This window comes from Phoca vitulina, unplaced genomic scaffold (assembly GCF_004348235.1).
Source record: "Phoca vitulina isolate PV1807 unplaced genomic scaffold, GSC_HSeal_1.0 scaffold55, whole genome shotgun sequence".
Taxonomy (NCBI): Eukaryota; Metazoa; Chordata; class Mammalia; order Carnivora; family Phocidae; genus Phoca; species Phoca vitulina.
The window spans coordinates 8,067,688-8,080,664 of record NW_022589758.1 but is presented as its reverse complement, the minus strand read 5'-3'; the positions used below and the strand labels follow the sequence as shown (position 1 = coordinate 8,080,664).

General features: G+C 41.6%; 1 protein-coding gene across 1 annotated transcript in view; it reads right to left on the bottom strand.

Moving 5' to 3' along the window:
• The window catches only part of PHEX (phosphate regulating endopeptidase homolog X-linked), a 199,239-nt gene that overhangs the window by 126,343 nt on the left and 59,919 nt on the right, over window positions 1-12,977 (bottom strand). Inside the window, exons 10-11 of the mRNA XM_032389616.1 lie at window positions 9,197-9,290; window positions 6,863-6,991 (exon numbers count right to left, since the gene is read on the bottom strand). Of these exons, the coding sequence (XP_032245507.1) occupies window positions 6,863-6,991; window positions 9,197-9,290 (223 nt within the window). The remainder of the gene's footprint in view (window positions 1-6,862; window positions 6,992-9,196; window positions 9,291-12,977) is intronic.

Here is a 12,977-nt window from a genome sequence, read left to right as displayed (position 1 = left end):
TTAAAGAAGGTCTCTAATAAACAAGGTCCTGTTTTTGGTTCTGAAGACTGAGGAGAGAGAGAGAATGTTAGTGTAAAAGACACAAAATGGTATCCCCAGAACATATTTCGTTTGGCCTCCAAAGTATTGACCAAGATTTAAAATATGGGAGATTTCACATAAAAGTCCCTATTTCTGACTTCTCTCAAAAAACAAAGAAACATGGTTTCATACACACACACACACACACACACACACACACACACACACACACAACTAGCAAGGCAGGTATCCTGCATGAATACAGCCTGAGCTGAATCCTGAATAGCATATTCATTCTTATTCACCACTACTGTGTCCCAGACACCAAGTTCCAGAGGCAGTTACCTCTCATGATTGCACTTGCCCTGGCTTTTGCTGATACCTAGCCAGCTTTACTTCTATGTTATTTAATGTTACTGCCTGTGAGGGTATTTGATCTTGGAACCCCTGGCTTTCAGCTTGACCAAGTCCTTTGCAACTTCAAGGCACTGAATGCCTTTAACTTGTAGACTCCACTCCATCCAGTCTTTGAGCCAATGAGAAGCAAGATTCCCAGGTGCTAACTGCAGAGTAGCATCTGGAATTTATCTCCTCTATGCTGGTACACCAGGGAACCTGAAACATCCTCACCAAGTAGCAGCCTGACTCCAACTCCAAATCCTGGTTCCCAAGCCATGAATCCTGGTATTGCTTGAGGAGTCCTTCCCCCCTAATATTAGAGCCCTCCATGAAACCCAATTGGTCAGGGACCGATGACCCTGCCCTCCCAAACCTGGCTTTGAGCACCCTCTCACGCAAGGACTAACCCCCAGCACACTGAGCTCAATGGATCCCTCTTCAATTCTTTAAATGGGCACTGTGCAATACGGTAACTGCATGTCCAAAATGGTAGCCACAGTGGCAAAGGAACACTTGAAACGTGGCTCATCTGAAGTAAGATATCCCGTAAGTATAAAATGCACATGAGATTTCAAAGACTTAGTTTGAAATAAAGCATATAAACTATCACATTAATAATTTTTATATTTATTACTTGTTGAAATAACATTTTGGATGTATTTAGTTGAACAAAATATATTAAAATTAATTTCACCTGTTTCCTTTTACTTTTTTTTTTTTTAAGATTTCATTTACTTATTTGACAGAGAGAGCAAGTGAGCACAAGTAGGCAGAGCAGCAGGGAGAGGGAGAAGCAGGCTCTCCACGGAGCAGGGAGCCCTACGTGGGGCTCGATCCCAGGACCCTGGGATCATGACCTGAGCTGAAGGCAGACACTTAACAGACTGAGCCACCCAGGTGTCCCTTCCTTTTACTTTTTTAATGAGGCTGTTAGAAAATGTAAAATTACCTATGTGACTCATATTCAAGTTCTTTTGGATAGTACCACTCTAGGTAACAAAGACAACTACTATCCAAAGAGTTCTGCAACTATTCTCACTCCACTGGCCTGTCCTGCAGCCAGTCCCACATGGGTTAAGGCCCTGTCCCACTATCAAAAGGCACAAGATTCTTCCATATGCCTCTTTAGGGGGCTTTGCGTTGAAGAATTCTCCTTTTTTACATGCTATTCCCTCCCATTTCTAATTAAATCTGTAAAACTCCCATAGTTATGTGTAAGTGAATTAGTATGAATGTATATGTGAGTGTATGTGTGTGTGCGCATGTGTGTGTGCGTGCGCTTGCACATGCACACTTGCCTAGGGGAAGTGGAAAAGAAATAGCAACCTGGAATTGTGTGTTTTCCCCAGTGAAAAGGAAGAGAACCCTGGTTGGTGGGGGGGCTTTCTCTTCTACAAAGGAAACCTCAAAGGGAACTACTCTCTCCTACCCTCTATAACAAAGGATGCCGAATAGAGGTAGTTGGGCCAAATCCATTGAGAGACTACAGAAACAGATATTGAGGAGAAGCAGGAAGTCCCTTGGAAGAACCTCAGTACGAGTTGTCAAAGGAAAACTAATCAGTTTGTGGGGAAAAAAAACAAGAAGTCTGGAGGCCCCCACACAGGGTTTGACAAAGTCCATTTAAACCAACTGGAACAAGGAAATTTTCAATGATTTGAAAAACTGAAGCAGTTATTTGCGCTAATGCAACAGGCTTTGGTAAACAAAGTACTGATGTCTGAGTCAACAGCCTACCCTGCTCACATGAATTGCCAGGGCTGGGATTCTGGTGGCAACCGTTTGCAAGCAAATGAATGACGCATAGGCCTTGCTACTCCAAGTGTGGTCCCTGGACCAGCAGCATCAGCACCACTTGGGAACTTGTTATGCAAGTTCTTGGGTCCTAAACCAGAGCTAAGTTAAAAAGATCCTGGGTAAAATGCAATGAGATTTTGCATTTTTACAAGAAGATCCTCATTTGATTTGTGTACACATTAAAGTTTGACAAGTACCTGAAATTTTACCCTCTGAATGTATTCATCTGCTTAGCAATCTTTTTTGTAAATAAAACAATGGCAGCCTTCCTTCGGAGTTAGAGTCTCTGGAATTTGTCCCACTGGGGATCTTTCTGGTTTTCTTTTTCTTTGGGCTGTAGTTAATAATACAGAATGTTTTTCAAGTAAATCAGTGGTTCCAGGTGGTTCTTGGATGAGAGCCCTGTAACAAGGCTATAAAAAGCCAGATATTTCTCTTATAAGTTTCCAACTTAAGTATTCCCTGAGGCAAATAGCTTCGGCTTAAGGGAGGAAAACAATTTTATGTAAAATAGATGAGTATCTGTGTAACTATCCCACTACCTCCAAGTCCCATGTATATCAAAATAAGGGGGAAAATTGCCAAAATCAACTTTTAGAATATTACACCCTAACACATGAAAAGGGGACTTTCACACCAAAACTGAGAAAAACAAATTAATCCACATACCTTTCATATTACTTAAAATCCTTCTACTGCCAAAAAAAAAAAAAGAAAAGAAAAACAAAAAACCCTGTTATGCCTTAGTTGTTTTTATATCCTTCCCAAAGCTCATAATGTTACCACTGTGATTATCTGATAAATTCTCAATCCATTTACTCTAAGCAAAGAGTGAAAGAAAACACACAATGGGAGTATCGAGCATTCTGAAATAAGACATTAATTCTCCAGTGGAATTATTTGCAAGAAGGGGACCTGCAGGTTCAAATATAGTCCCCAAAGTATCAAAACAACAAGAACAAAAAAAATCCAGGTAAATATACTTAGATTTAAGGTATTCCAAGGCAAACTTCAGCAAATACATAGTTACGTGTTACCTACTGTAGAGGCCAAGGGCTAACTGCCCCAAGATGGGCCACATTGGCAAGATTATTTTGAGTCAAAAGCAAACAAAACCCAGCAGATTCAGGAAAAGTTCCTTACCTCCCCCTTTAGCTGCCCACATTTACTTTGGAAAGGATCTCACCGGTGCCGGAGGAAGAGAGCTATTAACAGAGATTCCTCTGTACCTAAGTAATCTATGTGCATAGCAGGGCCAGCTTTGTTTTCCAAACATCTCCTCTCACCTTCCTGCAAATGGTCTTCCTCCCCTTTGTGTCCTCACAACCCTCCCCTTCTCCTGAGCTCAGGAGCTCACGTAAGGCTCATGGTGCCAGTCTTTAAAATTTCACGTCTGTGTGGATTCTCCATATGCACAAAGCTAAACTTGGTTTTGTCCTGTTGATCTATCTCATGCCAATTTGATTCTTTATCCAGCTAAAAAGACCTTGAGGGAGGCTGGGTGGTTCAGTCGGTTAATCGTCAGACTCTTGATTTTGGCTCAGGTCATGATCTCGGGGTCATACGGCTCCCTGCTCAGTGTGGAGTCTGCTTGAGATTCTCTCCTTCTCCCTCTGCCCCTTCCCCTGCTCATGTGTGCACATGCTCTCTCTCTCTGAAATAAATCTTTAAAAAAAAAAAAAAGGACCTTGGAGGGCATAGGAAATTCTTCCTCCCCAACAGTATTAACACATACCAAACAGTTCATACTATGTAGCAGCACATAATACCAACCATTTGAATTATCGTAATGTAACAGACTTTACGTGTTTGTCTTTAAAATCAGTGTTTGTTGAGCACCTGCATCCAAGCTGCTCATATTTTTTTTTTTTCATATATTCTTATCTGAATGACTACAATGGATCATTGTTAGTGAAATATACCTAAAATATACCTCTTGGACATACTGATTATTTGGGACTATTTGAGAAGCTACAGACATAGGGGACCCTCTCAAAACAGAGTTGAAGTTAGCCTTTTGTGAGAGAAATTAACATTTAGGAGGGAAATCCCATTGTAAGGGTATCTTCCTCCCTGTATCAGGAAAAGGAGGATGACTCTCAACTCTAGAAACTGTGATCAATGGAGAAGATCATGGACTTAAATCTGCATAATAACCTTACCTTTTGTCTACTGTGCTTTTCCTGGTAACCTCCCAATAGTGGTCTGCCCACCCCTGTGCCCACATCTTCTCATCTTCTTTTTCTTTAGCTGGGGATGGTAATTAAGGTGGTGGCCTGGGCCATTTCTGGGAGTTCCTCAGTTTTCCTGGGTCTCTCCCTTGTATACAGGAGGTATGTGCCTTATTAAACTTGTTTGTTTTTCTCTCATTAATCTTTGTTTTATCACAGTGGGATCTCAAGAACCTAGAAGGTTAGAGGGAAATTATTTTTCCTCCCTTACATTAGTTAATTGTGCCTAGATATTTTGCTTCATGACATTTGTAAACCATAATTCATCACAAAGAAAATACACACCAAAAAAATCCCCACCATGGCTAAATCCAAATTTCTAATTCAAAATACACCCTCTCCTCCAATGCAGCTGAAACAAATGAAGAAGAACACACTGTGAAGGTGAGGAGTCTTTCAATTCATGACCTCCAACCTCATCTACACCACTACTGCCTCCGGGTAACCATGTTTCCTCAGTTTACTCACTCTCCCACTCCCCTGGACAACTGTTTCACACCTTCTCTTCTCTCTTCCAACCTTGAACCCCAACCTCTGTCCTCAAGCCAAGACTCATACCCTACTGCCTCCTTGACATCTTCAACTGGAAGTCTGATAACCTCTCAAGTTCAACATGGTCACAACTAACTTCCTGATCTCTCCCAATTCCAAATCTGGTTTCCCACAGAATTCTTCTTCTCAGTTAACAGCAACTTCATGCTTCCGCTGAAATAAGATTCAAAGCTCTCACTCTCAGATCCCTCACTGAATCTGTCAGCAAAATATGTTGGTTCTACTTCAGAATCCAATCCCTTTTCACAACTTCCCCTGCTACCACCTGGTCCAAGCTACCATCATCTCTCACCTGGTCCCTCCAATGGTCTTTTTTTTTTTTTAAGTAGGCTCCACATCCAAGCGTGGAGTCCAACACAGGGCTTGAACTCACAACCCTGAGATCAAGACCTGAGCTGAGATCAAGAGTTGGACACTTAACTGACTGAGCCCCCCAGGCACCCCTTTCTTTCAATAGTCTTCTAATTAGTCTCCCTGATTCTGTCCTTGATTCCCTCCAGTCTCTTCTCAATCCAGCAGCAGGGTGATCCTTTCAAAATAAGTCAGGTCACATCAGGCCTTCGCTCAAAAGCCTACATTAGCTCCCCACTGCACTCAGGATTAAAAGTCCACAATGGCCCATAAGGCCTTACAAAATGCCATCATCCCTATGACTGCTCTGACTGCCACACCTACTTCTTACCCTTACTCTGCTCCAGCCACATGGACCTCCCTTTTATTACTTGAGCGCTCCAGGACCATCCCAGCCATAGTACTTTTTGCACTAGCTATTCCTTCGGCCTGGAACACTCTTCCCCCAGATAGCTGTCATGTCTAATTCTCTCACATCCTTCAAATCTTTGCCAAATGTCATCCTCACAGTGAGGCTTTCCTTCACCACCCTATTTAATCCTATAACCTGCCCCACACACCCTCACCTTACAGCACTCCCAATTCCTTTCTACCCTGATCTCCTTTTTCTTTTCTCCAGGGTCCTTACCATCTTCCAACATACTTGTATGTCCCCCCACCATTTAGAATGTCAAGTCATTGAGGTCAGGGATCTTTTTTTCTGTTCTCTGCTGTGTCCCAAGTGCCTGGAACAGTGCCTGGCATATAACAGGTGTTCAACAAGTATTTGTTAAATAAATGAAGAAACTAAACCTCATGTTTTATTAGCAGATGGATCTGGCTGGGCCATTAATGCCATTACAGCAACTACAAATTACTACAGATCATAGGTACAGGAAAGCTCATTACACTGCTCATTCCATTTTTGTATATGCTTAGGAATTTCCAAAATAAAAGGATTTCTTTTCAGGTTAACAACAAAAAACAGACACACAGTACTGTCTCTGAAATAAATGTCACACTTCTGAAGTTTCCAGAAAACAGCATAAGTAGGAAAAAACCCTGCATTTTATTTCTATTTCTAAACCATTTAATAGTTGTTAAATGTATTACAAATCTCTTCATCTCTGGGTCTCCAGCTTCCTCATCTCTAAAACAAAGAGGCCCGACTAGAAGACCACTACCTTTTGTAATTACAACAGTCTAATACCTAATCCTAAAATTATCTAGGCCCTCTTTGTTCCTAAGCATCGACTTTACACATTTAACTTCTACAGGAGAAATTCAGACTCTGGTTGACGTGATTTCATGCTTCTTTTCTCACTTCTAACTTGTCTTAATTTTCATGACTATATTCCAGGTTTGAGTTTGTAGTTAATATTGTACTGCAGGAATTCCTCTCTGAAGTCGAACAATTATCTATCTAGATTCATTGCTTCCAGAGCTGGAGGGCTGCTATGGGCCTGCTGGCCACGCCCACATCAGACCTGGCAGACTGCCATGGCTCTTACCAGCTGGGAAGCAGCACTTACCATCTCCTTCTTGTCTTCCTGGAAGTGCACATCCACAAACATTTTCCCAACAACATAAGGGAGGGCGCTTTCGATAAAGTTTACACATTTGTCCCATTGAGGCAACAAAGTTGTAGTCCCCTGAATTACCTGTGGGAGATAATTGATCCAGATTGAGGTTCACTTGGATAAAACCTATGGCTGAAAAAAAAATTCACACAACCTGAAGAAAACAGACTACAAAACATTGCACACCCCAACCCATATACATGTGTCCGATGGTAGAGCTGACAGTGAAATCAGATGAAGAAATAAATTCTGCTTGTTCCTAGTTAGACTTAAAACTGAATGAAAATATTTTAATGGTAAAATAATGTATTTATCCTTTCCTTTCAATTTTCCCCATTTAATGAAAGATTAGGACAATGGCACAGCTTTTCTGCAGTTAGCAGGGAAATGAGTGGATGCTGTCCCGTCCAAGTGTCTAGATAGCCTCTAATATCTATTAGGAACTGAAGTTGTACTAGGAAAGGTCTAGTATCAACGGATGATCGAAGTTCCTGCCCAGCGAGGGTTTCCTTACTCTGGGTAGTATACTCACAAGTCCAAAGACAACATGGCCCACTGGGAACAACCCAAGAAGCATATTTACATCGTATCGTAGCAAAGGACACACCCATAACCAAGTAAAAAACAGATGAAAATGTTTTTCCCATCTGTCCCAATTAAGCCATTACAAGAAAACATTTACAAACAAGTAAGGAGGTTCCAAAGCAGGACTTGGAAGGCTCAAAAGGTTTACTCTTGGTGATGAAAGCAAAGGAACAAATAGTGTTTAAAATGCCCTTGGAGGATGGAAGTTCAGCGCTCAAAATGCAAACCGAAGGCAAGCAGCAAGGCAGGGCGGCCCTGAGCACGGTGGAGGAGCCGCGTGCCCCACGGGAGACCCAGGCTCCTGGCACAGCGCACATGGGCTTGACACTTAGATTCATCTCTTTTTCCTTCTCCTGCTTTCTGGCAACTCAACCCCTCACAGACGGAAGGAATCAATGTATTTTTTAAATCTCTAGAGAAAGAGATCCCACAACTGTCTTTGGCAACTCGATGTTATATTTAGCACTTTACACTCAAGAAACATCCCCTCATACCTAACCCTCCAATTTTCACACGCTACTTCTTACACCAGTCTCTCTTATTCTCTTCAAAGTAGGACTGAAAAGCAGCTGGGTACTATCTTTTTATGTGATCCACAGGAGTTAAAAATATACACACATACATAAAAATATAAATATATATATAACATGTATATATACATATGCACATATATAAATATATATTTTATATACATATAAAAAATCTACTTTTGTAACTTAACCCTTCGATATGACCTCAATAAATATAGCTGTTTTATAGTGTTCTCTATAAAACTCAATAATCTAGTGACTTTGAGAGCCAAAATGTATCCAAAATAACTGTTACTGCTCAACAGTAATGACCCACCAAAAATTCCCATACTCATCTGTTTCTCTAGTAACCGAAACATCTGTTAAATGAAAGCACTGTTATAAAATGTGTCATTCACTTCTAATTGAGAGAAAAATAAATTTAAAATACCTTTTAAAAGTCACAAAATATTTAAAATGCAAAAAAAAACACCAAACAGAAAATCATTAGGTCCTTATTAATGGGACTATTATTCAGATAAAAGCTTGTGAAACAAAGGCAAAATAACACCTGTGTAAGTGAGGGAGTGAAGCTAAAATCAAAGAACCAGGTGAGGGGGAAAGCAGCAAAGTGTTTCAGGCAGTTGAGCCAGGTTCCCCGGAGGAGACTAGATTTAGGCCTCTTTGGCCTAGCAGAATTGGAATAATCTCAAAGACTGAATGAAAGTCAAGATAAAGTTAAAGACAAAATTCTATCCCTAAATTAAAGATGAAACTTTACCATCTAAAACGTATACTAGGCATATTTTGAATATTCAGAATACTGAAAATGAAAAATAGTTACAAATATATCACTAAGATACATTAAAACTGTAATTACAGTGACCCAGTTAAGAACATTGGGGAAAACGGGAATAAGTCGATAAGAGGGAGTGAAAACAATATGATAGTCCCAAATACTGCCCCAAATATCTTTATATGGCCTCATCAAATACAGCTTGAGTGTAGTTTACAGTACATAAGGTTTCACTTAATAAAAAGAAAGAAATTTTTTTAAAAAGTAGAGTTTGGGCTGCAAAACTCCCTCTGTCCCATCCCTAAAGATGATTTTTATTGGATTAGTTAATATACAGACTGTTCCGGCATGTAAAGTTATCCAATGATGTAACATTGCAATCTTCTTCAAACTTACCCGTGAGAATTCGAGCCACCTATACTGAAAACGCCTGCTAAGGTTTGGAATTCTGGAATAAACCATCCTCCACACCAAATAGTTGGCAATGGTCCTGTTAGCAGAGAGAAATGCACATTTATTACAATTAGGTTGATACCTGATACTCTGCAGAACACCTTGGGAAAACTGCTGGCCAAGCTCCATGAAGGGACCTCTTGCTTATACAAAACTGTAGAACTTGCACTTGAGAAATGACATAAGATGATACAATGCCAATAAGCTCAACCAAAACTGGCTTGCTTTTCACCACTTAATACAGATAGATGAAATGAAGATTCTAGCCCGAGGCCTCAGCGTCAACATTTTGCTTTCCCTCTCAGGGCATGGAATCCACTGTTGCCTAGCCCTTTCTGTCTAGAAACTGTCCATACCCTGGAATTATTAGGTGACTTCATAAAATGCAGATGAATTCTTACTTTTGGGAACGAACAGCAATATATTGGCCAATACCAATTATTTAGATTTGCACCTTGGTTCTATACTTACATGAGCTTGAACTTGTCATTTAAGCTTGCTGATTTTATCTTTTCTTGTCATACAACAAGGATGATCCCTACCTTATAGGTTTACTGTGAGGTTAAAATAAATAACGACACCCTTAATAAAGAGTAAATTCCAGACTTTTTATTGTCATTAACTTCCAAACATATGAACAAGCCCATACACTCATGTAGTGCCCATAACAGATATTTTTTAAAAAATCCATTTTGTTAACTGTTGCCTTTCTCTTTAAGTAAAAGATGCCCTGACCTCAGAAGGATGTGTGATCTAATTTCTAACTCAATAGTGATGATGAATTTTTAATGACCCATACCCTCCCAGTTGTGCCATTACCATGGTGACTCATAACACACACTCCTGAGATGGCTATTGGGTCATCCAGCCATGTAAGAACCATGTGACATGATGATGGTATCTGGCCCATTAAGAACAACCAACTCTCATTTGCATGGCACTCTAACCCATTCATAGAATGTTCCTATTTCTTTTTTTATTATTATTATTTGAGAGAGAGAGAGAGAGAGAGCACGAGCAAGGGGAGCAGCAGAGGGAGAAATAGACAGCCCCCCCCCGAGCGGGGAGCCCAATGCAGGACTCGATCCCAGGACCCTAGAATCATGACCTGAGCTGAAGGCAGACACTTAAATGACTGAGCCACCCAAGCGCCCCTGCTCCTGACTATTTCAAAACATTTTGAACATACCCTTGTCAGATGTGGTTAGACCACCATTGTGTTTTACCTTGTCACCTGGCTGACCAAGATGGCATGCTAGACTGGCAGAAGGGTCACTTCTGTCATTTTCCTGATGTTCACTGTGTTCTGACATTATTAGTAATAGCTTCGATTCCTGTTTCCCTACAAGAATTTTTTAAGCCACTTGTCCATTCTGTGGGGGTTAAGCCACTTAAAACAATTCATTAATCTACAGGTATATAGTAAATGGCTTGAGATTATTTTCTCAATGTACCAACTGAAAACAAACCAGTGAGGGTGACAGTGCCCTCCCCCTCATGTGTGCCATACAGATCAAATGAAGGGCCTGTAGCCATCTATATAGGACTCAACCAAGCCTAATTCTCTTTTCAGTGGAAAAAAATAAAGATATATAAAAATTCTCTAATTTTCTTCTCAGACCCAGTGGACCATGTTGAGGTATGCACACTTCCCCTCAGAGACCACCACTCTCAGCAGCGAAGTCCAGCCCTCTTTTCAGGCTACTCTAATAAATACATAGTTGTAGGTCATTCCTTTGGATCTTCTCAGTTCACATTTCTACTCTTGAGCCAGAAGTGCTCGCTGAGCACTTCCTGTTGGCCAACCATCATTCCAGGTGCCCTGAGTACTGTAAAGAAATAGGAGTCCAGCACCTACATTCAGAGAACTTAGAGTCTCATTGGGGCACACAGAACTTCAGATTTCCGCTTGCTCAAATAATTGGGTTTTTTACTTGAAGAAATACCTTTTAAGTATATGAAAGGAAGTACATTGTAAGTACTTTCTTTCACTCATTCAGCACATCCTGACCACCCAGATATGTGCTACTACTTCTAGGTGCCAGGGAGATGGAGGGTGAGAAAGATATAGCCCTTGATCTCCTGGAGCTTTGAGCTGAGCAGGGGAAACAAGGTAAGAGCATAAATAACGACTTGGTGGACCCTAGCACCCAAAAAACCCATGCTGGACACTTCACTAGAAGGAGCACATACCTCAAACTGAGGGATAAGATTCGGCCTCATGAGAGGAACAGGGATGGAGCTAGGCCTAAAGAATGGAAGGTTTAATGGGTGTGAGGCAAGAATATGAAGTCTGGACAAGCTAATTAGGAATAGCTTATGTAGGGATGCCTGGGTGGCTCAGTCGGTTAAGTGTCTGCCTTCAGCTCAGGTCATGATCCCAGGGTCCTGGGATGGAGTCCCACATCGGGCTCCCTGCTCAGCAGGGAGTCTGCTTCTCCCTCTCCCTCTGCTCTTCCCCCCCCGCACTCATGCTCACTCTCTATCTCTCTCTCTCTAATAAATAAAATCTTAAAAAAAAAAAAAAAAAAAAAAAAAAAGGAATAGCTTGTGTATTGCAGAAGATGGTGAGCGGGGTCATCCCTTTACAGAGATAGGCAGAAAGTTCGGCCACAGAGACGACAATGCAGGTAGCCATCAGGGTCCAGTGTCTAGAGAGTCAAAGGAGGCGAGCCTGACCCTAATGCAAGGTCTGTATGTTCTTCAACCTTAAAATATGGCTTCCTGGGTTTGAGAGCTGTGGTGGAGCCACACGTGCAGATTAGAAGACGGTCCATGGCCAGCAGATACACTTCCAGGAATTCAAAAGGTACTCCCTCAAGGGCACAGTGATAAACCAGACTCCCTGGGGAAGTTGTTAGGATGGGGCTGACGGTGGTGGTTGACGGTGGGTGATGGTGGGTGACGGTGGGTGACGGAAGAGGCAGTGCGGTGCAAGTATGCTGGGGTGGGAGAAGGGTGGGCACCCCCACTACAGGAGAGGGGTTACTGTGCCCGTTTCACATATAAAGAAACTTGAGGCCCAGAACCATTAAGTAACTCCTCATGACCACATAGTCAGTGCATCTCCAACTTGGTAGGACCACTCGAGGAGTTTTAAAAGTCCAGATAAATGTCCAAGGCCACTCCAAAGCAATGACATCAGAATCTCTAGGGTGGGATCCAGCATAAATACTGTTTTTAAATTTCCCCCAGCTAAGTCCAATGTGCAAACGAGTTGGAGAACCAGTGTAATAAGCGACGGAGGCTAGACCAGACGGAAGTAGGTCTAACTCTAAAGGCTCTGTGCTTTTCCCCATGCTACACGGTGATAAATTAATGTCTCTAATTCAGCAGAGACTTCCTGGCCAAAGAGCCCAAACGCTTCACAGAAGTCTGTGGGTACGAAGAAAGAATAGTGTGTGACGCCTTCATGGGCAAGGCATTACTAAGACGATAGCAAAACAAGACCTCTGAGAGCTGGAAGAAGGAATGCAGGGAAGCTCGCGCAGCAAGACAATGGCACTGATGAGCAGCTCCAGTGGGTTATAAATATCCTGACAGAACGCTGGGGAGCCCAGCTTTGGAGGGCTAATATTACCACGCCAGAAACAGATCTGACCGTAATGAGTGAATCACTGCCACTTAATGCTCGGATATATCAAAAAACAAAAGTCATATTCAGCAACAGTCCTTGAAAATAACACATATCTTTTTTTTTTTTTTTCAAAAAGCATTTTCAGCA